Source organism: Panthera leo, chromosome A3 (assembly GCF_018350215.1).
Source record: "Panthera leo isolate Ple1 chromosome A3, P.leo_Ple1_pat1.1, whole genome shotgun sequence".
Lineage (NCBI taxonomy): Eukaryota > Metazoa > Chordata > Mammalia > Carnivora > Felidae > Panthera > Panthera leo.
This window is the reverse complement of record NC_056681.1, coordinates 104,022,170-104,049,849: the sequence shown is the minus strand read 5'-3', so window position 1 is coordinate 104,049,849 and position 27,680 is coordinate 104,022,170. Positions and strand designations below refer to the sequence as shown.

General features: G+C 44.5%; 2 protein-coding genes and 1 long non-coding RNA gene across 6 annotated transcripts in view; 2 read left to right on the top strand and 1 right to left on the bottom strand.

Annotated features, from left to right (window-relative positions):
- Positions 1-645: 645 nt before the first annotated feature.
- Positions 646-1,630, bottom strand: MTLN (mitoregulin). 3 transcript variants are annotated; one of them, XM_042930263.1, is made up of 2 exons: positions 1,325-1,630; positions 646-731 (listed from the first exon to the last, which is right to left on the bottom strand). In XM_042930263.1, the coding sequence occupies exon 1, from the start codon at positions 1,613-1,615 to the stop codon at positions 1,445-1,447; it is 171 nt and encodes a 56-aa protein (XP_042786197.1). In that variant the 5' UTR covers positions 1,616-1,630; the 3' UTR covers positions 646-731; positions 1,325-1,444. The 3 variants fall into 3 exon arrangements, with proteins under 3 accessions (XP_042786197.1, XP_042786196.1, XP_042786195.1); XM_042930262.1 differs by having other exon boundaries at positions 651-728; positions 1,309-1,630; XM_042930261.1 differs by having other exon boundaries at positions 653-731; positions 1,309-1,630.
- Positions 1,631-5,143: 3,513 nt separating this feature from the next.
- LOC122215095 lies at positions 5,144-18,042 on the top strand. Its single transcript, XR_006200235.1, has 3 exons — positions 5,144-5,182; positions 5,994-6,153; positions 17,636-18,042. It is a non-coding gene; the product is annotated as an uncharacterized LOC122215095 (long non-coding RNA).
- A 3,053-nt stretch (positions 18,043-21,095) lies between these two features.
- The window catches only part of LOC122216350 (two pore calcium channel protein 1-like), a 41,133-nt gene continuing 34,548 nt past the window's right edge, over positions 21,096-27,680 (top strand). For both annotated transcript variants that reach the window (XM_042933076.1, XM_042933075.1), the window contains exon 1: positions 21,096-21,170. In XM_042933076.1, coding sequence (XP_042789010.1) covers positions 21,096-21,170 — 75 coding nt within the window. The remainder of the gene's footprint in view (positions 21,171-27,680) is intronic.

Below are 27,680 nucleotides of genomic sequence, written 5' to 3'. Positions count from 1 at the left end.
TTTTAGTCTTTGTGTTCACAGAAGGAAAATAAGAGTTGGAAGTAATAAAGCATGATGGCTCCAGTAAAATGGAACAAAAAAATAAAAAATAAAAAATAAAAGCTTTGTGTGGAAACTTGTTTGAATTTTCTTATGTTAATGTGCTGAGACACAAAATTAATCTTTGTAAGAATGAGCAAGGACAGTGTTATAGAAAACACCTCTTGCAAATTAAAAATAGACAAGGCCTTAGTCACTCTTGATTTTTAGATAACAGTTGGAATTTATCACTAAGCTCTAGTCAAGAGGGGGTTTCCTTTAATGTATATAACACAGTAACACATAAATGAAGTGTTTACCAATAAAAATTGGAGTATGTTGTCACTCTCATAAGTGCAAAAGTCTTACATACATCATCCTTAACTCAGTTATTTTTACACAGTCCCTTGCTTTACTGCACAGGTCCAAGGACTCCTCATGGTCCCTGGGCCAACTCTCCTTTGCAGTTGTACCAAGGAATTGCCATATATTCCTTAAAAAAGATTATCTGCTCAAAACACTAACAGATGAGTTTTGAGAATCCCGATCTTTTGATGCAGTGAACTGCTTGCCAGGCAAGATACTACTTTTCCTTGTGATAAAAGATTCAAAGAGGTTTAAGAATTTTTTTTATTTTGAAAATAAAATTGACTCATAAAGTGCAACGAGAAATTAGATCTGTCCAGTGTTCTGTATCCATCTTCGACAAACTGCTGGAAACAGAAGAGAAAAACAATTAGAAATATATAATCGTTAACTTAAAATTATTGTCTTGTGGAGTTAAACTATGAGATCTGATGTTACAGATAAGAAAATCTGCATAGCTCTGATGAAAAAGCTACCACTAGATGCAAGGCTCCTAACTTCCAGGCCAGTGCTCTTTCCACTTTACCAGGCTAAGAACCAAAGAATTCAGACTGGAGATTACAAAACATGAATGCAAAGATATACCAAGATCTACCAAGGATACTATTGAAAAGAATGACATGGGGGAAAGGAGGTGGCCGGCATACCCCCACGATCCGTTTTCTTTTTTCCTTTCCTTCTTTCCAGTAGCTTACTTTCCAGAAGTTTAATGTCAAGGTGCAACGATACTGCACGTGGTAAGGCATGCCCACTAAAGGCACGCAGTGAACTGAACTACGACACCACAGTGTACGTTTTTTGGGGGAAAAGAAAACCTCCTCTCTCTGGTGTCTGTGGGAGAGAGTCACCTCCTATATGGTATCCACAGGCGCTCCTGCCCCACGATATCCGCCCGTCCCCGACATCTCCGCTTAGTCTCCGTACCGTCAGTACCGCTCACCGACTCCATCAAGAGCAAGGCGCTGCAGAGTGTGTACGGAGACCGCAGGTCACGTGTCGGAGCCCCGCCGGAGGCCCCGCCAGCGCAAGGCGAGGTGGGCGCGCGGGCGCGCGCGGGGTCTCAGGCCAAGTCCAGCTTCTTCTGAGTCACCGCCAGCTTGTCCTGCAGCCTCCGCTTCCTCCAGTCCAGGTAGCGCCTCCGCAGCCGGTTCGCCTGCCAGCCCACGAGCACTCCAGACGCGAAGGCCACCAGCACAGACAACTGCAGCGTCCGCTCGGACACGTTCGCCATGGCAGCCGGCGGCGTGCAGCCTGACCTACGGCGCGGCGGCGGGGTCAAACCGGCGGAGCGCAGGGTGGTGCGTGCGCAGCGCGCCCTGCGGCGCCTTCGCTCAGAGCTCACGCCTTCTGGCTCGCCTTCTCTGGTTTGGCCGGCCTGTGGGCGTCTCCTCCTTCCCTCCTCGGGCCCTCTACAGTAGTTATTGTTTGGCGTTAGTCAGATAAGTCAGATATTGTCTTGCCTTATTAGCTAACTTTGATGGTGTGTCTTTCCAAACTTATTGTAAGCCCAACACCTCTTTGTATTTTCTCTAGGCGGGGGAATGCGAGCCGCATATGTAACACTCCATTAACTGGTAACGCATTGAAAAAAAAAGAAAAAGAGATGAAAATTATTTTAATAATATGATTTGTTTAGCCCAATATATACAGGATGTTATCATTTCAACCTGTAATCAACATAAAAATTATTAATGAGATATTTTTTGTACTCAGTTTTTGAAATTTGATGTAGATGTTGTAATTAACAGCGCATCTCAATTTGAACGCTAAAGTTTCAGGGGAAATACTTAGTATCCAGATTTCATAAAAGTTAGTTGAAAAAGATATATATACTCAGGTTGTTCCAAAGACACATAAAAATTTCTCCAATAACTGAGTTGAGTATCAGTTTTTAAATTTAATTAAAAAATGAAAAAAAAGTGTTTATTTATTTTTGAAAGAGAGTGAGCACAAGCTGGGGAAGGATAGAGAGAGAGAGGGAGACACAGAATCTGAAGCAGGCTCCAGGCTCTGAGCTTTTAGCACAGAGCCCATAGTGGAGCTCAAACCCATAAACTATGAGATCATGACCTGAGCCGAAGTCGGATGCTTAACTGACTGAGCCACCCAGAGGCCCCTAAATTCATTAAAGTTTTAAAGAAGTTCAAAGTTCACTTCTTCTGTCACACTAGTCACATATGTATTGGACAGTGAGTTCTAGAGGGCCCTGCTATGCCAGAACTAGTAGTGGGTCAGAATTGCTGGCATGGTGAAAAAATTCTAATGATAGAAGTCGTTCTGGTGGACAGACCCTAAGGTGACCCCCATTGCCTTTGTGTAATTTCTTCTCAAGTGTGGGACCTGTGACTTGCTTCTACCTAACAGAATAAAGCAAAGGTGCTGGGATGTCACTCCTGGGATTCCTTTATGGTGTATAACACTTCTTTTTAACAGACTGATGACTCTCCTTACCAGCTTGATGATGAATGTGAACATGTTGAAGAAGCTCATATAGCAAAGGACTGCAGGTGGCCTCTAGGAACATCAGGATGCCCCCAGCCCACAGCTGGCAAAAAGATGGAGCCTTCAGTTCTACAGCCCAAGGAAATTAACTGCCCTGTCAACCTGAATAAGCTTGGAAGCAGGATCTTCCCCGGTTCCACCCCCAAAGTAAGAACACAGCCTGGCTGACATCTTGATTGTAGACTTTCGAGAACCCAACAGAGGACCCATGTGGCTGGGCTCCTAACCCATGGAAAGTTGATATTATAAATGTGTGTTGTTTTAAGTCGCTAGGTTTGTGATAATTTGTTACACAGCAACAGAAAACTAATGCGGTCAGGAAAGGGAGACCAGCCTGTGGAGCCTGAACTCGTTAGATTGGGGCCGGACTGACCTCACGTCTCTATTGATAACCAGCAAGTGGACTTTCATACCCGAGGCAGAACACATCTTGGCAGAGAGATGTTAAAGACAGTATCGGGTCCAATGTGAACTCACATCTGCCGTGCTTAATGTTCATTTATTTGGCAAATATGTATGGAATGCTGCAGGAGGCGTTGGGAATGCGGAAGTGGCTACAGCATGACTTCCCTCAGCTTAATGCAGGGTGAAAGATGGGGAAAAAATTAAGACACATTATGATGAATTGGAATATTTAGTAAGTATGTAGCTGAGACTTAAAAAAAGAAAACCCTCAGAAAGACTCTTTCTCGTTATAGTCCATCCAATCTGTCAACCAGTTCTGTTGGTCACATTTTCAAAATATGGGCAGAATTCAACCACTTCTCACCACGTCTCCCTTCACTGCTACCATTTGTTTCAAGCTGCCGTCATCTCCTACCTGAGTTACTGCAATAGCCCTCATCAGGTTTCTGTGCTTCTGTCGCTTTCCACCACATTCTATTCTCAGTGAAACAGCCAGAGCGAACCTTGGAGATCAGAAGTCGGATCATCTCCCTCTTCTGCTCAAACCGTGCAGTGGCCAAAGCCCTGGCAGTGGTCCCCAGAGCTGTCTGCATGATCAGTTCCTCCCCATCCCTTCCCCATCACCCGTGTGCTCATGGTTTCTTGTGCTCGCCTGGCATACTCCTACCTAAGAATATTCGCATGGGCAGTCCCCCTGCCTGACACGCTCTTCTCCCAGATGCCTGCATAACTAACTTCCTCACCCCGTTTAGGTTCTTGTCAACTGCCACCTTCTCAACAAGGCCTATGTGACTATTTAAAAAATCACAATCCAAATCCCCCCCACCGCCCCGGCCCTCCCGATCTCCTTTTCCCCACTCTATTCTCCACCTCCACAGTATTTATAGCCTTCCACCTACTGTAGGATTTATACTATCCATTTGTATTTAGTATACTTATTGTTTATTGCCTGTCTCCAGCTACAGTGTAAGCTATTCAAGGGGAAGGATTTTTGTCTCAGTTGTATACTGGTGGATCTCAAGTGCCCGCAGTAGGGGCTGGCACCTAACAGTCAGTAAATATTTGGAGTGGATGACAGCAGGGAGTGGTCAGGGGAGTCTTATGGGTGTGTGGCTGAACTGAATCTTGAAAGATGAGTAGGAAAATCAGGAGAAATGAAATTTCTCTGGATCGCAGTTTTCTCATTGTAAAATAGTTTGGTGTGATTCGGTAGCTCTAAGATATTTTTAAACCAAGTTTTGGCAGCCTGAAGTTGTGTACTTGGGCCACTGGTATTATTGCAAATTTGAACCTCGCTTGGAATTCTTACCTCATCCCTGAGTGGCCTGTGGGCTAAAAATAAACCAGATCATGTGCACATGTATGCTGCAGCAGGCCTTGAATATGGGAAAACCTTAGGTGGATAGAGCTGGGAGAGACAGTAGAAATGCCCTTAATTTTGCAGGAGGAAATGCTGGCCAGACGGGAGAATAGAACTGCTGGGAAGAAGGCAGGGGTGTAAGGCTTTAAATCCCTCTTAAAGAGTCAGTGTGTCCCTGGCTTGAGACTGTATTTTTCCCCCAGGGTGCATTATTTCAATGGGGCATTTTTGTAGACTTGATTATGGTCAACCAGCTTTGAGGTGATGATTACATTTGGATTCACAGGTGGAATGGTCAAGTGTAATGAGTTAATTGATTACATGACTTTTTTTTTTTTAAGGTTGTTTATTTATTATTTATTTGTTTGTTTGTTCGTTTAAGAGCGGACACAAGCAGAGGAGTGGGGAAGAATCTGAGGCAGGCTCCACACTGTCAGCACAGAGCCTGATGCAGGGTTCGATCTCACAACTGTGAGATCATGACCTGAGCTGAAATCAAGAGTCAGACGCTTAACCAACTGAACCACCCAGGTACCCCTGTGTGTGTCTTTTGAATGATACATTAACTGCCATTGTTGAGTTTGCTGTTTGAAGTGCTTGGCAAGGGAAAAGATTTTGTCATTTACAGTATTAGACCTTTATTGCTTATAAATTTATTTAAAGTATATAAATGGAATTGATTTCCTCTGCAACTCTAGGACCCTACGCAACAAAGCAGTCATTTTATACCCTAAAGCCTCCATAAAGGGTGGAACTTTGCCATGATTAACATGGCGCATTCATATCAGTAGGTCCTTGAGTTCTGGGCCCGTGGAACTCAGGCTGGGCCTGTTTCCCTGAGCCACAAGCACACAGCCCTCTGTGTCAGTTTAAACTTTTTTTTTTATTATTATTTATTTTTGAGACAGAGACAGAGGGTGAGTGGGGGAGGGGCAGAGAGAAAGGGGGACACAGAATCTGAAGCAGGCTCCAGGCTCTGAGATGTCAGCACAGAGCTTGATGTGGGGCTCGAACTCACAAACCGCGAGATCATGACCTGAGCTGAAGTCAGATGCTTAACCGACTAAGCCACCCATGCGCCCCAACCCCGTATGTCAGTTTTAACTGCCGGATCCTTTGTGTCCCATTCTCTTCCCTTGAGTTTTGGGAAGTGGGAAGAAAAATTCTTCCTGCCTCCACCAGTATATATTCTAAGAGCCTGGGACTTAGGGGAGGTAGGCATGCAAAGTAAATACACCAGATTGTGTGATTGTCAAGTGTGAATCATTTCCTTCCTGGTGCGTAAGCAAGAGTGAAAGCGATGCCACGGCAAAGGCTGAGCCTTGATCCTTGTCTTTGGCAGGAGCTATAATGAGCTTCTTCAAGTCTGCCTCGGTGGTTTCTAATTCTGGAGACGTGCACAGTAGAATGGTCTCCCACAGTCCTTTCAGAAAGAACAGGAAAACCCTTCTGTATTCTTCTTCTGTAAAGAAGACACCAGCCTATCTCCTCATAATTCTGAGGTAAAATGGTCACCTATAATTCACTCATTATTCCACTAAGTATTTGCTCAGTGCATACCACATGCCAGATATTTATTGCTGCATATTCCATGCTGAGCCAATGTCAAGGACCTACTGTCTAGGAAGAAGAATGACAACAATCAAATCTTCACACAAATAAATATAGCCTTACAAACACTGACGAGTGCTTAGATGAAAAAGTACTGTGCACCATGCTTACGGGAACACATTAGAGCCTAACTGGGTTTGGGAGGATGGGAGTTGTCAAGAAAGGTTTCCTATGGGCTTTGCAGTTAGGACCTGACGTGAGACACACAAGTAGGAATGGGAGGGAGAGTTCTTCTCTTGACCAGGAGGATGCACTCGTGAGTGTTTGAGGCTGCAAAAAGCTGACTCAGTGGGAACTGGAGGGGCAGGAGCGGAAGAGAGGGGGGAAAAGTAGATAGGACTTGCAGGCCATGTCAAGGGCTTTGGACTTTACTGAGAGGGAAGTAGACCACCATTTTTGTGAGCAGGGGAGTTACAGGGTTCTGTTTGCATATTAATAAAAGTAATCTGATTTCTGTTGGAGAATGGATTGGAAAGTGCCATGGATGGACGTAGGGAAACTGGTTAGGAAACTATTCCAGTAGTGTAGACAAGAGACAGTGGCAGTATAGTGTATAGGAGTGGATGTTAGGCATACTTGAGGTTGACACTTTTTTCTTGCAGTACTTTAGAGATGTTCCATTGTCGGTACTGTAATAGCATTGTATGGGGACCATTGGTAGCCATACTTGTGGGGAGCACAGCATAACAAATACACTAGTCAACTCACTATGTCGTACACCTGAAGCTAGTGTACCATTGCGTGTCAACTTCATTAAAAAAAAATGAAAAAGAAAATGAATGGGGCACCTGGGTGGGTGACTCAGTCGGTTGAGCCTCAGACTCTTGATTTCGGCTCAGGTCATGATCTCACAGTCGTGAGATCAAGCCTCACGTTGGGCTCTGTGCTGAGCGGGGAGCCTGCTTAAATTCTCTCTCACCCTCTCCCTTTGCCCGGTCCTGCTTGCACACACGTGCACTCACTCAAAAAAAAAAAAAAAGAAGAAGAAAAAAGATGTTCCATTGCCTTCTGGCTTGCTTAATTTTGGAAACAAAGTCTTTATCTGTATATAATGAGTCTTTTTTCCCCTCTGGCTGCTTTTAAGACTATCAAGAAGTTTTAGCAATTCAGTTATGATGTATTTTGTATAGTTTTAAAAAGTTTATTCTGTTTGGAATGTGTTGAGTCTCTTGAATCTGTGGGATTAATAGTTTTCACCAAATTTAGAAAACTTTTGGCCATTTTTTCTTCAAATAGTCTTATGCCTCCTTTTTTTCTTGGGACACACAGAGTTCAGGGATTGGTGGATTTTCAAAAGCAGTAATGTTTAAGGATTTTTTTTTTTTTAACTTTTAACTGTGAAAGCAAGTGATTCTTGATGACTGGCTAACTTGCAGATGTTTTTCCATTGAAAGGAGGCTCTTGCCAATTGGCTGTTTTTTCAGAAGTGTAACTGCTGGGATGAAGTTGTTATGGGTTGATCAGGATGAATTTAAAGCTGGTTATAGTAGTTATTCATTGTTGTGGTCAGATAATTTTTTTGTAGGAGGATAGCAATTTTTTTCCCTCAGTCTCTCTTTTTAATCTTCCATCCGGTAGAATTGCAGGAAATACCCTAGGAATTAAGCAGAGTTCTACCAGTGTTATTGATTCTTCTTGAAGATGAGGTTTCATTTCCAGAAGTCTGATGATCAGTTGAGTATCAATCAACATGTTTTCATCTCGTTTTGTCTTTGATTGATGTGCATTTGCGATTCTGGACAACAGACATTGAACAACTATGAGACAAACAAGAATAATTAAGAATATTATAAGATGGGACTGGAAAGCACATAGAAACCATGACCCAGTATTTCTCAGGCCTAAAGACAAATCCAACAACTTCCTGAGTCTACCTTGAGTAGTCAGGTTGCCTTTTTCCTTCAGTTAGGTGATGGATTGTTCCATCCCACCTCTGGAACAAAATCTAGGTAAAGATGGAGTATTAGTAATAGTGCGAACTCCAAGGTTATTCTATTATCCATAACTAACTACTTGAGCTCTAAGGGCTGGACTCATTAATTGTGTCAGCCAAAGCGAGGTTCTAATTGTTGATGGTCACCTCAAGTTGGCCAAATTTTATAGGCAGGATCACAATCCCTAGGAGGCTATTTACAAAATATTATTTATACCTCCAGGAAAAATAATAAATTGCTACTTTAGAGTGTTACAACAAAGAATAGCACTTGAGGAGGAAAAGGTAACAGTATTTCATAATTAGTTAATTAAATAGCAGAAAAATAATAGATGATCTCAGTTAGAAGTAAGCACTGTCCTGCATGTGGTACCATCAGATTTTACAGTTCCAGTATGAGATCTGGAGATGTGTCTGTTGGGTTAGCTAAGGCTGAATTTGCTCTGAGACAAATGGGATATGCCTTAACTACTGGGTCAAAAGACAGGTTAATAATAGGCCATGGATCTTTGATATGCGCCGTGTGTTAACAGCTTTAGATGTCAGCTCACCTTTCCTTTCATGTACCTATGAAAAGAAAGCTTTATGGTAATCTGGGAGATGCAGTTCAGGTGACTGTAGATGAAAGTCGTGAGACCACAGCAAGTCTTTTCCATCTCTGCTTTTTCCATTCCATGAAGGAGATTCTAAAGGGTTTGATTTAGGCAAATGGTATCAAGTCCTTGCTGTTTCAGAAAAGTTTGGTACGCATTGCACACGATACCCAGTTAGTCTCAGAAATCCTTCTTACTGTCTTCTGGTGGTTGGTTGTGGGTAATTTTGATGAATTTGCGATCTTTTCTTAGATACTGTCCTTCCGTCAGCTGATGTGTCTTGGCACGTCAGTGGGCAGATACTTAAAGTGAGTCTTAGAGTCATCACATCAGGGGACCTCAGAAGAGCTCATTTACATATAGGGTCAGAGCGATCACCTAGGGAATAGCATCTCCTTTGAGTCTTGGTTTAACTGTGATGAGGCGTCAGTGGATTCCTGGGTCCAAGTGAATTATTAATTTTCCTGGGTGAAAGCAAATAATGTTGACTATTTTACTCCCTTGAGACACTGAACAAAGACAAGTACAAATCTATTACAGTGAGGAGAGGATGATGTTTAGGTTAGGCATTATTAGGAAGTAAGGTATAACTATTTTTCTAATTGCACGCAGATCTCAAACAAATCTATATTCTCGACCACTGGGTATTTTAACAGTGAAGTAGATGTATTACATGAACTGGTACAAGGCAGAATTAGTTGGTTACTGTAATGCCCACCAGCGGCTGGTCTTAGGTTTCACGAGGCAATCCTATTCAGTACCTGGAATAGCCCACGCGTGGCGCTGGGTTCACTGAGAAGGATAGAGGTCCGGACCTGGCAGTCGGGTGTGTTTCTTCAGCAGTAGTTTTGCAGCTGTGCACAGAGCAGTCCTAGTGGAAGATTAAATGTGAGAGAACGAGATCACAAAGGTGGGTGTCAGGGCCAAGCTCACGTCCCAACTAGGAGCAAGTATCCTGCACGTGGTTCTGCAGGCGGAGCCTCCAGGGCCACAGGTCCCGCTCACATGTCACGACACTCAGGGAAGCCCAGAGCCACGGCCCCCTGCCAGGCACTTACACACCATTCATGGTCCTTGTAATCCAGAGGCACTTTACCGATCTGGGCTCATTTTTACCACAAAGAGTGTAGACGCTCCAGCTCTGTGAGGTTTCTAGAAAGTTAACCCAAGGTCAGTTTTGACTGTACAGAGGATATTTGTTAACCTTTTGTTTACAGGTACAGTTGGCGTAAGATCTTTCTTTGCTTCAACTTTTAGAAGATGCCAACATAGAACAGAATAAATTCCAGAAATAAACCCACGTAAATACGGTGAATTGATTTTTGACCAGGATTGGAGGGCAGTTCAATAGGTATAGGACAGTCTTCAACAAATGGTGCTGGATAACTGGACATCCATAAGTAGAATAAGAACCTTGAACCTCAACTCACACTGTATGTAAAATTGATTCAAGATGTATCATAGATCTAAATATAAACCATAAGACTATCAACTTTTGGAAGAAAACATAACAGAGAATCTTTATGAACTTGGGTTAGGCCAAGAATTCTTATTATGATACCAAAAGCACAATTATTAATGGAACTTGATCAAAATTACACAACTCTGCCCTGCCAAAGATACTGTTAAGACAATAAAAACACAAGCCAAAGACTGGGGAAAATATTTAAAAATCACATAACCAATGAAAACGATATGCAGAATACATAAAGAACTCTCAAAACTCAACACTAGAAAACCAACAGACATAAAAGATTGGGAAGGATTTTAACAGGCACTTTACCAGAGAGGATGTACAGGAGACAGGTGCATGAAATAATGTGCAATGTCATTAGGGACATGCAAAGTAAAACCACGATGAGATAACACTGCACACCTGTTAGAACAGCTAAGACATTTTTCAAATGACAACATCAAGCATGTTGGCAGGGACTCTGAGAATGGGAAACTTACACATCATTGCCAGTGGGAATGTAAAATGGCACAGTGACTCTGAGAACAGTTTATCAATCTTTTGTGAAGTCACTGACCAGGTGACCAGCAATTCCATTCCTAGATATTTGCCCTAGAGAAATGAAAATTTATATTTACCCCAAATCTGTGCATTAATGTTTTTAGCACCTTTATTCATAGTAGCCCAAAATTGGAAAAGACCCACATGTCCTCTCATGGGTGAATGGATGAATAAACTATGGGGCATCCGTACAATCCAACAACACCCAACAGTAAAAAGGAATTACTCTTGATGCACGCAGCAACAGGGATGCATCTCTAAAGCATTGGGCTATGTGAAAGAAACCAGACTCAAAGCTATATGATTTTATGTGTATGACAGTCTGGAAAGGGCAAAACTATAGGAGAACATATCAGTGGTTGCTGAGGGTTCAGGAAGGAGAAGGGCTTGACCTTTACACAAAGAGGTAGCACAAGGGAGTTTTTTAGGGTCATGGAACTTTCTGTATCCCGGTGGTAGTGGTGGTTACTCAAATCTGTATGTGTGTTAAAACTTATAAAATTACAGACTTTTTAAAGTTAATTTTATATGTTAACTTAAGAGTAAAAAAATAAAAGAGAAACCCAACTGATTTGAAACTATGTCCACGTGAAACTGCCCATGAATGTTTACAGCAGCCTCATTCATTACTGCCAAAACTTGGAAGCAACTGATATGTCATTTAATAAGTGCAAGGATATACAAGCTGTGCTCCACCCACACAATGGAATATCATTTAACAATAAAAAGAAATGAGCTGTCAAGCCATGAAAAGACATGGATTGACCTTAAATGCGTATTGCTAAGTGCAAGACGCTGCTCTGAAAGGCCACATGCTGCATGATTCTAGCTCCATAGCATTCTGGGAAAGGGAAAACTATAGAGACGGTAAGAGATCAGTGGTTACCATAAGTTTGGGGGTGGGAGAAGTGTTGAGTAGGTGACGCACAGTGGATTCTGGGGGGTGATAAAGTACAGTGGACTTTTTAGGGTGATGAAGTTGTTCCATATGATACGGTAATGATGGATACAAGAAATTTAAGCATTTGTCAAGGCCCATAGAATTTTACAGCACAAAGACTGAACTGTAATGTAGGTAATATTCTTGAAAATTTTTATTGTGGCAAAATGTACATAACATTCAATTTACCATTTTGACCATTTTTAAGTGGCAGTGAGTACATTCGCAATGTTGTGTAGCCATTCTATCCATTTCCAGATCTTTTTCATCATCCCAAATAGAAACTCTGTCCCCATTGAATCACTCTCTCTTCTCCCTTACTCCAACAACTAGTAGCGTCTATTACACTTTCTATCTCTATGAATGTACCTATTCTAGGTACCTCATATGAGTGGAATCATACAGTATTTATCCTTTTGTCTCTGGCTTATTTCATTTAACATGACATTTTTACGTTTATCCATATTGTGGCATGTTTCAGAATTTAATTCCTTTTTACAACTAAATAATATTCTATACTATATGCAAATACCACATTTGGTTTGTTCATTCTACCTTTTGGCTATTATGAATACTACTGTTGTGAACATTGGTATCCAGGTATATGTTAAGAGTCCTGCTTTCAGATCTTTTGGACATATACCTAGAAGTGGAATTGCTGGATCATATGGTCATTCTATGTTTAGCTTTTTGAGGAAACCCCCACCATGTTTTCCACAGAGGTTGCCCCATTTTACATTCCCACTAGCAATACACCATTATTCTAATTTCTCCACATCCTTCCCAACACTTGTTGTTTTCTTTCTTTCTTTCTTTCTTTCTTTCTTTCTTTCTTTCTTTCACTCCTTCCTTCCTTCTTCCCTTTCTTTCTTTCTTTCTTTCTTTTTTTCTTTCTTTCTTTCTTTCTTTTTCTTTCTTTCCCTCCCTCCTTCCTTCCTTCTTTCCTTTCTTTTCCTTCCTTCCTTCCCTCCCTCCTTCCTTCCTTCCTTATTTTTTCTTTCTTTCTTTCTTTCTTTCTTTCTTTCTTTCTTTCTCTCTTTTTCTTTTTTCTAATAGCCATCCTCATGGGTATGAGGTAGTATCTCATTGTGGTTTTAATTTGCATTTCCCTATTAATGATGTTGAACATACTTGCATGTGCTTATTGGCCATTTGTATATCTTCTTTGAAGAGAAGTCTATTCAAGGTTTTTTTTGCCCATTTTTGTATTGGGTTGTTTTTTTGTTGTTTTTGTTGTTGAATTTAATGGCTCTTTATATATTTTGGATATTAATCCCTTATCAGATATACACTTTGCATATATCTTCTCCTATCCTGGGGGTTGTCTTTTTACAATCTTAATAATATCCTTTGAGGCACAAAAGTTTTACATTTTGTCCAATTTACCTATTTTTGTTGTTGCCTGAACTTTTGGTGTCATATCCACGAAATCATTGCAAATCCAATGTCATAAAGATGTTCCCTATGTTCCTCTCTAAAAATGTTATAGTTTTATCTCCTACATTTAGGTTTTTGATCCATTTTGTGCTAATTTTTATTTATTTATTTTTAAAATTTTTTGTAATGTTTATTTTTGAGAGAAAGAGAGACAGAGTGTGAGTGGGGGAGGAGCAGAGAGAGAGGGAGACACAGAGCTGTCAGCACAGAGCCTGACACGGGGCTTGAACCCACAACCCTTGAGGTCATGACCTGAGCCAAAGTCAGATGTTTAACCGACTGAGCTACCCAGGTGCCCCACATTAATTTTTATATATGGTATGAGGTAAGGATCCAACTTCATTCTTTTGCATGTGGATATCCATTTGTTGAGAAGACTGTCATCTCTCGTTGAATGGTCTTGACCCTTGTTGAAAATCAATTGATCATATATGCAAGACTCTGTTTTCAGACTTTGTATTCTATTCCTTTGATCTATCTGTCTGTCCTTATGCCAGTACCACGCTGATTAATGTAGCTTTGTAGTAATTTTAAAAATCAGGAAATGTGAGTCCTCCAACTTTGTTCTACTTTTTTGTTTTGTTATGGATATCCTCCTGAATGTGAAGTGGTATATCATAGTGATTTTGATTTGCATTTTCCTAACAATGAATAATGTTGAATATTTTCAAGTGTTGTATCCATTTCTTTACCTTCTTTGGAAAAAAAGTCCTTTCTCAAAGCATTTGAAAAAATGGGTTTCCTGTTTGTTTGTTTTTTTTATTGATGAGTTGTAAGAGTTCTCTATATGTTTTGAATACTAGACCCTTATCAGATACAGATTTTTCCCACTACCCCAAACCAGAATATTCCTATGAAATCTGAAATGGCGTAAAGTGAAGAAGTGGTTACTATTAATTTATAGTTGACCCTTGAGCAACATGGGAGTGAGGAGCGTCAACCCCCCATGTAGTCAAAAATCCACGTATAACTTTTGACTCCCTGAAAACATAAGTACTAAGAGCCTATTGTTGACTGGAAGTCTTAGCGATAACATAAACAGTTGATTAACACATATTTTGCATGTTATATGTATTATATGCTATATTCTTATAATAAAGTGAGCTAGAAACAAATATTACTAAGAAAAGTCATAAGAGAAAATACATTTACAGTACCATGCTGTATTTATCCCTCCAAAAATCTGTGTATAAGTGGGCCCACACAGTTCATACCCATGTTGTTTAAAAGTCAACTTCTATGGAAAAAGTTTTGAGCGTTCTTGGGCCCAAAAATAATCTCTCAGGCTTTTCAGATACTTTAGGACACATCTTGCTAATGGATGTACAAAGTAAGTTGAGATAAAGCACTTATGTTCAAAGAAAGAGTTCATAACTATGGTGGCCGGATGCTGAGACTCTGAGTGTAGTTCCTACGGAAGGAGTTTGGGAGGGACACCCTCGCTGCTTGGGCTACGTACTGCCTCTGCAACAGCTCATTGCAAAACCAATGCTGAATGCTATTTTTGCTTTTCATCTTTTTCATAAAAATGAAAATCCTCTTTGGTTAGTGAAAACAGGTACTAATGTAGGTCTTTCAAAAAGCCTAACTGGCCTGGGGGGGCCTGGATGGCTCAGACGGTTAAGCCGCTGATTTCAGCTCAGGTGGTGATCTCACAGTTCGTGGGTTCGAGCCCCGTGTCAGGCTCTGTGCTGACAGCTCAGAGCTCAGAGCCTGCTTCAAATTCTGTGTCTCCGTCTCCCTCCCCCTCTGCGTCTCCCCATCTCACACTCTGTCTCTCAAAAAATGAATAAATGTTAAAAAAAAAAAAAGCGAAGTGGCCTGATAACATTCAAAAAGCAGAGGATACCTGTATGTGATTTCAGATACAGTATTTGCTTCCATTCTATGGGTTGCCTTTTCACTCAGTGAATAATGCTCTTTCATGCACAAAAGTTTTGCATTTTGATGAAGTCTTACTTATCTATTTTTTATTTATCTATTTTTTCTTTGGTTGTTTGTGCTTTTGGTGCCATATTAAAGGACCCATTGCCAAATCCAAGGTCATAAAGATTTGCCCCTGTGTCTTTCTTCTAAGAATTTTATAGTTTTAGCTTTTTAATGTAAGTCTTGGATTCATTTTGAGTTAATATTTATATGTGGAGTGAATTAAGTGTCCACTTTCATTATTTTATTTTATTTTTTATTTTGTTTTATTTATTTTAGAGAGATAGAGAGAGAGAGAGGGAGAACCAGCACATATGCAAGCAGGGGAGAAGGGCAGAGGGAGAGACAGAGAACCTCAAGCAGGCTCTACACTCAGCACGGAGCCCAACACGGGGCTCAATCCCACGACCCTGGGATGATGACCCGAGCTGAAATCAAGAGTGAGATGCTTAACCGACCCTGGGATGATGACCCGAGCTGAAATCAAGAGTGAGATGCTTAACCGACTGAGCCAGCCAGGCCCACTTTCATTCTTTTACATGCAGATATTCACTTGTTCCATCACCATTTGTTAAAGTGAGCGGTCTTTCCCCCACCTACTGGTCTTGATACCCTTATTGAAAACCAATCCTCTTTAGTTTTTTTCAGTACAGTTTTATTGCTTTCTGTTGCTTGCATGTATTTGTTAGATGCGTTTTATTTTAAAATTTTCAATATGGAAAATTTCAAGTATATACAGAAACAGGTAGGTGTACTCATCACTCATCCTCCTCAACTCATGGCCAGTCCTGTTACATCTTGTTCTTACACGATGCCCCACCTCCATAGTATCTTTGTAGGTCAAATTTAGTGAACCATACTTGACACACAGTAAAATTTACCCTTTTTATAATTCAACAAGATGTGACTGATGTATGAGCCAGCACAACCAAGATATAAAATATTTCCAACACCCTGAAAGTTTATGATCCCTTTGCAGCGAAATCCCTTCCTTCCAGTGTTCCTGGGAAACACTGATTAGATTTCTGTCCCTATAGTTTTTTTCTCTTCTAGTACTGGGCCTCCATTTATAAACTTCTCGATTTTTAACAAACCAGCATTTTAGGCTGCAGATTTTATTTTTGGAATCTCTCATGGTTCCAAGGATACATAGCTAGGTTAGACTGGAGCTCTGGCAACGGCCCTTCTGTGTGAGGGAGAATAAACAAGTGATCATCTCCCCATCAGGGCACAAGCAAGATACAAAATGGGGCTCTGGGCTTCCTAAAGGAGGGGAGGAGGGAGCCTTGAGAAAACAGTGTCCTTTTGGAACCTGAGGCACAGAACAGCCTCATACACCCTCTTTTCTGTGGTTAATTGCAAGGGATTGATTGAAACCATTTCCCACCACTTCTAAAAATTCTCACTCAACTAATACCTATTGAAAACCTTCTATTTTCGAGGCGCCTGGGTGGCTCAGTTGGTTAAGCGGCCGACTTCAGCTCGGGTCATGATCTCGCGGTCCGTGAGTTCAAGCCCCGCGTCGGGCACTGGGCTGACAGCTCAGAGCCTGGAGCCTGTTTCAGATTCTGTGTCTCCCTCTCTCTGACCCTCCCCTGTTCATGCTCTGTCTCTCTCTGTCTCAAAAATAAATAAACATTAAAAAAAAAATTTAGAAAACCTTCTATTTTCTAGACACTGTTGCAGCAGCTTGGGAAATATTTGTGGACAAAATAAAGATTTCCACCCTTATGGAGATTAAACTCTATCAAGCATAAACAGACACTAAATAAGAAACATAAGAGATTAAAAATAATCTGGCATGGCAGAGGTGATAAGGGCAATGCAGGAAAGTAAAAGATCAGGAAAGGAGGGCAGCAGGAGGGCAGGAGTGGATTGAAGAATTAAGTAAGATGGTCAGGGCCCATTTCCCTGAGAAAGTGGGATCTGAACAAACACTAGAAGGGATGGATGGGGAGTTGGGCAGGTGGGTGCTGGGGAGTGAGTAACCCAGGTTCAGGGAATGGCTTGGAGCTAAGCCCTTGTGGAATGTTTGAGAATCAGAAAGGAGGGCAATGAGGCTGGGACAGAGGGAATAAGAGGAAGGAGAAAGAGAGGGGTCAAAGACAGTTAGGGCCTTGCAGGCGCACTGGCACGTCAATGAGTTGAGAAGATTCACCCTCTACTGTCAACTATGACCCTTATATCCTGATCACTGCACTGCAGTGTTTAAAACATTGTGCCAAATCTCCTGGGATTCTAGGAGATAACTGGCAAACAGAATTAGGCAGATCCTTTGGTTAAATATGGACTTACTTTACTTTCTCAATGGAAACTACCTAATAGCTACTCCTATACAGAGCAGAGTGGTAATTCCGAGCCTCTGGGCCAGTAGTTCTGGGTCTGTGACCTCAGTGCCACCACTTTGAAGCTGTGTGGCCTGGGGCACGTTGATTCTCCTCTCTGAGCCTGTTTCCTTGGCTCTAAAGTGGGGATGGTAATCAGTGCCTGTTATTGGCTTAATTGTGCCCCCCCCGCCCCCCCCAACCAGATTCATATGTCAAAGTCAAGACTGCTGTCCTTGTACGAAGTAGAAATTTGGATGCTGACATGCACAGAGGAAACATTGTGAGGACACAGGCAGAAGACGGCCATCTACAAGCCAAAGAGAGAGACCTCAGATGAAACCCACCCTCCAACACCTTGATCTTGACTTCTAGATGCCAGAACTATGAGAAAGCAAATTTCTATTGTTTAAGCCCCCCGGTCCATGGTATTTTGTTATGACAGCCCCAGGAAAGGTTTACAGTACCCTTGAAGGACTGTTACGGGGTGCACTTTTAGGGAAATGACGTCTAAAGGCTGTGCTTTCTAAATCTGATTCATTCTTACCCCGCAGGGGTGCATTCTCTCCACCAGGAGAGATGCTGCCAGAACAGGCTTTCTCAGGTGCAACTACCGGAATTTTAATTTTTTTCCATTACAGAAAATGTTTTTCTTTTCATTAAATAGACAAAATTGCTATTTAAACTCTATCTGTACATCCCTGTTGATTTTACTGTATGTTGTCATAAAAGTAAAATAGAAATATAGTGAAAAATGAAACCTTGTAGGAAAATGTAAGAGGAAAAGGTCTCTCTCCCTTCAAGTTTCTACTCCCTGCTGTGTGCTCAAAAGTTCAGCACTGATGACAGTTTCCTTATGGATGCTTCTAGGGAAATATTTTATTCATTTATCAGAAAATATAGGTATATGCATCCTTTAAAAACTTATACAAAAGATACCAAAATTTATGGAGGGTACTCCCCCCACCCTCGTCTAACATCTTGTAGATTTTTTTCCTATCAGCCATACAGACCAAGTTCATTCTGTCTCCTGGGCTGTATAATATAGCTCACGTAATTCTAAGTTCAAAGGTCAGGTGGTTCTGGGGAGGAAGGTGCCAAAATCTAGTCTTTCCATGAGGCCATCAGAGACCCGGCTGCTTGCACCTGTCTACCGTGCCACCTTGCACAGTCATCCTTACCAGAGGGTGACTGTAAGGTGCTTGCCAGTGGCTGCTGGGAATGCATGTTTTTTATATTACATTCATAGGACAAGGGGAGGGAAGAGAGAGAAAGAAGCCTCTCCTTGGGGGCCATAGCTTCTTTTTAGCCAGGCTGAGCTCACTTGAGTCACATATTTCCCTGAGACCGATCAACTGTTGCCAGGAAAACACCCTGTGTACATTGGCCTAAACCAAACAGGATCATCCTCTAGTGGGAGATGGGGTGGCGGCCTGACCGAGTCTGGGTTCCTGGGTCGGCAGGGTGTGGATAGTAGGTCGGGGGTCAGCAGTGTCTTCAGGGTAGGAGTACTTTTCATTTGCACAGAGCTGCACACAAGCATGTTCAAGTGTATGCAGGTAAAGAGAGATGTAGAGAAGGAAGATCACCAAAACTGGCTAATGGTGGTTATCTTTGATTAGTTGTTTCAACTCTTTACAGTGAATACATTTACATTATACAAAAAAAGATATGCCATTTTACATGCCATCAGTCACCACTTAGGATAGAAACAGAATAATTGTCTTTTCTCAAGAGCATGCAGAGTTTTATGGTGATCCTCACAATAAACATTCTAAGAACTATTTCAGACATCCTGTAGACACGGGTCATTCGTGACAAGCTGGTGTGAATTCTGCTTTGGCATTTCACCTACTTACCATCCCCAGGAGGTGGGGATTCAACGATGAAAGTTTTCTGCCCCCTCCTCGGCCAGGTGCTTGTGGCCTAGTGGGGTGGGATGGGATATAAGAATAGAAGAACTGAGGCAGCTTGTGGTTGTTTTCATGAAGAGCATGGGACCACAGAGAGGAAGTGACCCACAGGCTGGGAGAAGTGGAGGAAGGGCTTGCAGGGGATGTGATATTAGAACTGTGTGGGGACAATCAGAGCAGGTGGGTGGTGGCAACCAGTGCCTGGCATGCCCACGAAGGAACAGGGGCCACATGGTGTTCTCACTGCAGGCCAGCCTCACGGCCAGAACTGGACTCTCGCATTGAAATGCAGGCTGGTGTCCTGCATTCATTTTCTATTGTGGTGTAACAAATTGCCACAAATTTAGGAGCTTAAAGCAACATCCTTTTAGTATCTCATATGAGACAATATATAGACATGAGATGATGCCCCGAGTCTCACATGGCTGAAACAAAGGAGTGGGCCTGGCTGTCTTCCTTTCTGGAGGTTGTGGGGGAAGAATTTGCTTCTAGGTTCATTCAGAGTGTTGGCAGAATTCAGTTCCTTGAAGTTCCCCTCTATCTTCAAGGTATTAGCATCCTGGCCAGGCACATTGAGCCCTTCCTGGGCTTCCTTCCAATCTCTCACCTCCTCTTCTGCTTTTCTCTTCTGCTTTTAAGGGCTCATGTGATTTCATTGGGCCAACCTAGATAATCCAGAATAATCTCTGTATTTTAAGGCCAACTGATTAGTGACCTGAATCTCTTCTGAGAGTAAAGTAACAGTCCCAGGGATTAGGATGTGGAAACTTTTGCCAAGGCCGGGGTGGGGGACATGATTCTGCATGCTTCAGTTCTGGAGCTGGACCTTGGCAGCCATCAATACCTATAGCACAGGGTCCTGATGAACCACCTGGGAGGATACCAGGCTTCCTGCTGGGTGACCAGGGCCAGTCCCAGACCTGCCAGGCTTCTCCTTCTCTGAGAAGTGTCAGCGGAGTCGGTTGGTACTGGGTCCAGGGCCACCTGCCCTGCTGGCCAAGGCTCATCCAAGAATTGGCCTCAAGTATTTTATGTGTACTATCATAATAAATTCATGACAACATTAAAAAAAATCAGAAACAGTTTCATGAAAATCTGCATTTTTTCTTTCTCTGGAAAATTCATCAGCTCTGGCAAAACTGAGTTCCTGGCCAAGCTGGAACTGGGGGCACCCTGGGGGAAGGGAGGAGGGTCTGTGCGCCCTCCCTGAAAGTATCTGCCCTGGGAGGCCCCACTGAGTCCACACCCAGTTTTCCCGGGGTCTCCACGAGGACGGGGAGGGAGGGAATCCGCGTTTACTGGGCCCTCGCCAGTGGCAGCCACTGACTCTACATTCACTCATTGACTTCTCCGACCAACTATTTTGCTGGTGCGCCCACGGCACACGGTTGGGGCCTTATGCCAGGGTGGCCTCTAACCCGCGCCGCCACCAGCCGGAGCTCGTCCCCGGCGCCCCCTCAGCGGCCCGCTCCCGCCCCTGCCGGCTCCGCGTCCCCGCCCCTGGCTCCGGAGCGCGGCCGGGAGGCCGGGCGGGGAAGGGGCCGGAGCCTGGAAGCCCGCCGCGCCCGCCACCCCCGCCACCCCTGGTCCTTCGCCCTCGGGGCCGCCGCGGGCCGTCCCCCTCCGCGGTCACGTGAAGAGCTGAGCGGAGCGCGCCCAGCGCGGGCCTCCGGCGGCCCGAGGACAGAGTCCGCCGCGGCGGTCCCGGCGGTCCCGACGCTCCCGCACCCCGGCCCGCCGCGCCGCCGCCGAGATGCCCGGGGCCGGCCGAGCCGCGGGCGTGCGCCGCCTGCGCCGGCAGCCGTCGGAGGAGCCGCCCGCGCAGGAGGTAAGGGGGCGACGGCCGCCGCGCTCGCAGGACGCCCCGAGGGCTGGCGGCGTGCGCCGACGGCAGAGTCTCCGGCCCCGAGGTTTCCCTCCCCGCGCGGACACCCCCGGAGCTCCCGGCTAGAGCGCGACCTCGCGCAAAGCCGGCGCCGGCCGCTGGGAGTGAGGGCCCCGTGTGGGGAGGCGGGCGAGGAGCCCCTCCGCCCCGGGGCTTACTCCGTCCTCTGGGCCGCGGGAGCCCTGGCACCCGGCGCTGCTCCGCTGGAAGGCGCACGGGCGGCCGCGGCTCTCGGGATCCGCGCCCCGGGCCGCAGCCCTGCACGCTGCAGTCGGTAGGGGGGCTGTCAACCCCGCGCCGCCTTAGTCTGCCCGGAGCCTCCTCCCCCGGACGGGGCCCGTGCTGGGACCGGCGCCCGGGCTCCGTTTGGGGGTCCAGGACCAATGAAGCGCGTCCCCGCCTGTCCCCGGGTCTGGGTGGCCCGTGCTCGCCGCACTGTGCTCCATGGCGGCAGGAAAACATCCGAGGGTCCCATTGCAGGGAAACGCCCGGGAAGAAGGCTGCAGGATGTGGGTCTGGGAGTGCTGATGCAGCGCCGGCTCTTCTGATCCCCGCGGGACGAAGCAGATGTGCTCAGCTCTGCACTTCTTTGGAAGACGTGGAGCTTCCAAGCAGTCATTCCTGGACTGTTGCCTTTCTCTGGACAAGCACTCAGAGCGGAGAGGGAGGCAGAGCTCCAGTGATAGGAAGCCCCCGCTTGATTCAGGAAACCCTAACTGTGAATGACAAGATGAGGGGGGGCCCATGATCTGGTCGAGCCTCTGTTTTCCCCCTCTGTAAGGTGGGATGATAATTCACACCCACCTCAGAGGAGTGTGAAGGCCGTATCAGTCAGGCTCAGGGCACTGTGCCTGGCCCACGGTAATGACAGCCAGGCTTCTCGGGGAACATTCATACCTGCTGGATTTCCTTCTGGTTGTGCAAGTGTGTGGGAGGTGAAGGGTGTTTTAGTCCCTTCTTCTCCTCCTTGAGCTGGCCTCTTCAGCTCTGGGCTGTTCTGGTAAAGCCCCTGCCTCTCCTCAGTGGGCTCCTGTAGCCTGCTGAAGAGGGCCCACGGGGCAGGCTCTGTGGCGTAGGATTTAAAAGACCCGCCTGGTGCATTGGCCTGCGTCTTTGGCCTGCTGGTCTGGCCACTTATAACAGGTGAATTCTGCCATGTCTCCTTAAGAGAACAGGTAGAGGAAGGCAGGTCAAGGAGAGAGAGGAGGGGAAGGATTCTTGGTTGACCGAACAGGCCCTGCCCCTCTCCTTCTGCACAATGATGGACCTGTGATCACCAGAATTTTCTGTAGCAAGAACTGTAGCCTGAGACTGTCCATATCCTCCCTGTGTGTATTTAATGTTTCTTTGTCTGAATAAGAGACGAATGTAAAGACACGAGTAATTTGAGACCTCAAGAAATGCAAGGAAGGCTGAAAACAGCCCAGGGGAGCAGGCAGAAAAGGTGAGGAGCCTGGTACCAGCTGGTAATTCTCAGCAGAACCCCTCATTTTCCGAGATAACAGCGATGATTGAGTCATTAAGCCAAGGCTCTGACCTCAGACACTTGGTAGCTACGATGGCATGATTAGTTTTGGGTCACTGAATAAAAAAACTGCCTAGTCATCTGAAATGCCATTTCCACCCTCTCCTTTCAAGCAGTTTTTTAGAACCTTTTTCTGCCTGGTGTTTATTTTGGCAGATTCTAAAATGGCAATCCACTCCTTTGGTGCTTTCCCCAACAGTTCCAGCTGTGAAATTGAAATAATCCAATGCTAGTGATTCTCACCCTTACTGCTGGTTACAATTACCTGGGGAGTTTTTAGAAGCGTATCTGGGTTCAGGCAGGCCCTAGCCCTCGAGATTCTGATGTGATTGGTCTGAGTATGGTCTGGGTAACAGTCACTTTAAAGCTCCCAAGTATTGAAAGCGCAGCCAAGGTTGAGAGCCCATGTCCTGTATGCTGTTACTTTGTGACCTTCGTGATCACCTCTTAATATCTTATGTGCTTCTCTTCGAATGTTCCCTATTCTTAAACCTTTTCCTTCAAGTCTTAGATTACCGTGTCTTCAGGCTCTGGTCTTCCCGGTGTTGCCTTATAGTGATTTGCAGAGAAGTTTTTTTTGCAGGAGGAAAATGGGAGTACCCGGGAAGGCTTGGGAGAGTATTGGTTAAATCAGGGAGTCTTAAACTGAAGTGTCCACAGGGGCCAGAGAGGAACATAAAACCCGTGGCCTAGGTGGGAATGACTCAGTTGGGGAGGAGAGTGGGGCTTGTGGTGACACGGAGGGCGTGTTTTTTGCCCCAGGAAGACCACGGTTATCTACTTCCGGTTGGTTGTGGCTACACGGCCTATCACAGATTGTAAAAATGGCCACAAACTCTTCCCATCCTGGACACGGCCCCATTTGCAGTGAGCCTTTGCAACTCCTTACATCAGGAGGTGGAGTCGATTTCTCCAGCCCTTGAGACCATTGGCCAGGCGACTTGCTTTGGCCAATGCGACATTAGCAGATGTGACACAAGCAGGGATATGAAAAACACTTGAGCATCGGTTCTTGCCCTCCTGATGCTCCTGGAAATCCTTTGACCACCGACGTGTGGAAGAGCCGTGGCCAGCCTGCTGCCTGGCGCACATGGCTGAGACACGTGAGTGCGGCTGTTCTAGACCATCTCCTCCAGATGGCCATACAGATCAGCTGAGTTGACCTGGACCAGATGGGCTGCCTGGCTGACCCACCGAACTTGGAAAAAATAATGAGTGTTTATTTAGGTGACCTGAGTATCAGGGTGGGTAGCAAAAGCGTATTGAAATAGAGCCCAGCATTGCCAGATGTTATGACCTTTCAAAGAGAAACCAGAAGTTCAAATTTTTGGGTAAGCTCCAGTTTAAAAAAACAAAAAAAATTGAATTAGTAGCCAGCGTCCATAAAGCACTCTCTGGGCCAAACAAAACACATCTTTAGGCTGCCCTTGGCCTGCAGGTTGTTGGTCTTTCTGCACAGAGGGACGTGAGGTGTTTATACTAACAGCTAATTGCCATCTATTCTCTCACCCATCTTCCCGTGGCTGCTATGCCCCAGCTTACCCTTAGCAGCTAGCTGTTTCTTTATATGAAATGTCCACAACATACTTCACAGCCTGGACTTCTGCTGGCAGTCTTTCCACTTGGAAATGGAAACTTCTGGTATTTCCAGTCTTCGTAGAGGAAGTGAGATTTGAGATGGGCCCCCAAAGAAGGAAAGTTCTAGAAAGGATACTCTTGGTTTTTACGTGAACAAGAGATCAGGCGCGGAAGTGGGGCTGGTGGTGGGGCCGTGGATGGCACACCCACGAGTTGTGGCCAGAGAAGAGGGTTTCTGTAGGGAATTGAGGGTGACAAAGTTGGAGACAAGGGAGATTGTGGACCCCCTAAATGCCAAACCATAGATGTCACATTAGATTCTGTGGGCAATCTGTGTAAAGAGAAGTCAGAGAAGGGAGATTGTGGAGCCCCTAAATGCCAAGCCAGAGATTTTACATTTGATTCTGTGGGCACTCTATGCAAAGAGAAGTCACTAGAAGCTTTTGAATGGGAGTTGGATAGGAAAGCACCGATCACCTCTGTTCCAGGCATCCGTGTGCTTGTAACCTATGGGGGGAAAGAAGGGAGGCTGAGAGAGAGGCAGACAGAAAGTACAGTCCTTGTAGTGAGGGAAAAACTGAGATGAGGGAATTTTCCTTAAAATTTATGGCAACTTCTTTTTACCTTAGGTTGTGGTTAGGTTAATTTTCTTCTATATCTAAATAAGGCATATCGGCTTTTTTCAAAGCACTTCTGTCAACAGCTTCGTCAAGGTTCTTGTTTGACTTAAAGGTATCTGGAGCTTCCAGTTTATTCCTACACTGGGGGCTTAGGGAAGGAACTTCCTTGCTCTCTACTGAGAGCCTCTGGAAATGATGATTCCCTCCCCCACCTCCCACCCTGCCCTGTGCATTTTCTTCCCTCTCTCCCTAAGTGATTCTAAGTTATTCACCTTTCCTCAGAATGCAGGTTTACAGGGTTGAGAGGGCCAGAGGAGAAAACACAAACATCTTAAACGCATTTTTAAATCTCGGGGACAGGAAAGGAAATGTCACAGCTTCGAGAAGAGGAGAAAAAGAAAGTCAAGAGAAGTCAGTTATTGCCATAGCACCATGAAGATGCAAAACATACAAGAAGCAGTAGTAAAATGGCCACGTTTAGACCAGTGATTTTCCATCCTGACTGCATATTGGAACCCCCAGGGAACTTTACAAATTCAGCCTGGGTCTCACCTCCTTGAGATTCTGATGTGGTTGGTCTGGGCAACGAGAGCTTTACAAGCAAAGCTCTGAAGGTGGTGGTCTGAGCGGTGGGAGCTCTAGAACTGCTCCCCTGGCAGCCACTGGTGCCTTCCCTAGGTGGGGGCTGCTGCTTTGAGGTGCAAAACCATCTATTAGCTGCATGGGGGGGGAGGCATTGCGATTTGGTCTTTGCTGTTTTCATGGTAGATATGGGCAGTGGTTCCCATGTAAACTTGAAGTATGCAGTTTTGAAACAGCATGTCTGACACAAGCCCGTTCTTGGCTTGGATGAAAATGATTTGTTTTATGGAAAGATACCAATGACCTTAATACCAGTAAGAATGCCCATTATAGTAAGGTTGCCTGTTAAGAGCACTTCTTCCCAAGGAAAAATGGGAAGGACCCTTAGGAGGTGCACGCAAACAGGATGGAGAGAGGGAAGATAGGTAGGAGCAGAAGACAGAGCAGATGAGGTTTTAAAAAGAGACATGTCGGAAATGCAATAGGTAAGGATGGGAAAACTCTGAAACAATATAAAGGTAAATTTGCTGTTGTGAAAGTGTCAGCATATTTAAACATAACAGGTATGAATTCAGATGGCAAGGGGGGAGTTGAAAGAGGTGCCACGGTGCTTATATCATTCATTCAGTGTGGGGAGCCTGGGTGATGACTGATGGAGGTGACCCCCAGGGCCCAGCTGGGTGAGGAGGGATTGCTGGTGAGCATTTTTTTTTTTTTCTGTTTTCTACCTGGAGGCCATGTGGATGATGCATCTCAAATCCACAATTGTCAAACTCCTTTTGTGCGGACAAACTGTTTCACTGGGACTGAAAGAATGTTAGTAGTATCATTTTTTTTTTTTCAGTAATTGTTTTTTTTGAGATAGAGAGAGAGAGAGAGTACGAGTGGGGGAGGAGCAGAGAGATGGAGACACAGACTCCGAAGCAGGTTCCAGGCTCTGAGCTGTCAGCACAGAGCCTGATGTGGGGCTCGAACTCACGAACTGTGAGATCATGACCTGAGTGGAAGTCAGATGCTTAACCGACTGAGCCACCCAGGCGCCCCCCAAGATATTTTTTAATGTTTACTTATTTTTGAGAGAGAGGGAGAGAGAGAGAGACAGAGAGACAGAGCACAAGCGGGAGAGGGGCAGAGAGAGAGAGGGAGATACAGAATCTGAAGCAGGTTCCAGGCTCTGAGCTGTCAGCACAGGGGTTTGAACCCATTCATGGGGTTTGAACCCACGAATCATGAGATCATGAACTGAGCTGAAGTTGGACGTTTAACTAACTGAGCCACCCAGGTGCCCCAGTAGCATCATCTTTTTAAATTGGGAACAATTAAATTGGCTTTAAGAGATTTTGCTTTAAATATATCTATGTCTATGTCTATATCTGTATCTATAAACATGGGGCTTGATCTCATGACCTGGGCTGGAATTAAGAGTTGGACACTTAACTGACTGAACTGCCCAAGTGCCCCTAAATATGTTTTTTACACTTGATCTTAGCCAAAAGGCCGAGAAGTGATCCTAAATATATATATATTTAAAAAAAAAAATTTTTTTTAACGTTTATTCATTTTTGAGACAGAGAGAGACAGAGCATGAATGGGGGAAGGTCAGAGAGAGAGGGAGACACAGAATCCGAAACAGGCTCCAGGCTCTGAGCTGTCAGCACAGAGCCCGACGCGGGGCTCGAACTCACGAGCCGTGAGATCATGACCTGAGCCAAAGTCAGACGCTCAACTGACTGAGCCACCCAGGCACCCCCTAAATATATTTTTTAAATGAAGGCCTTAATATCTTAATTCTTTGCTGTCCCAGTATGATTGATACGAGGCTTAATGAAACTTTCTTAAAATCTCGGGGACAGAGATTTTATATCTAAAATAGATTTCTGAGCATATCCTGGGGGGACTCTAGTGTTCCTCAGTGTTCATGATGTTCAATGGAAAAATAATTGGCATTAAGAGATTGTCTACTAAAATGTTTTTAATATGTAAAAGAAAAACGTGTGTTAAGTGTTTAACACATTTGTATGGTACTTTTTAGTGTTTAATAACCTGCTTTTAAAAATTTGCTGCACCAGCCCTGAGAATGCACATGACTCAGGAGGTGATGGGTTCTTACAGTGGTTAATTCATCTTTGAGACTTTTGTTCCACATCT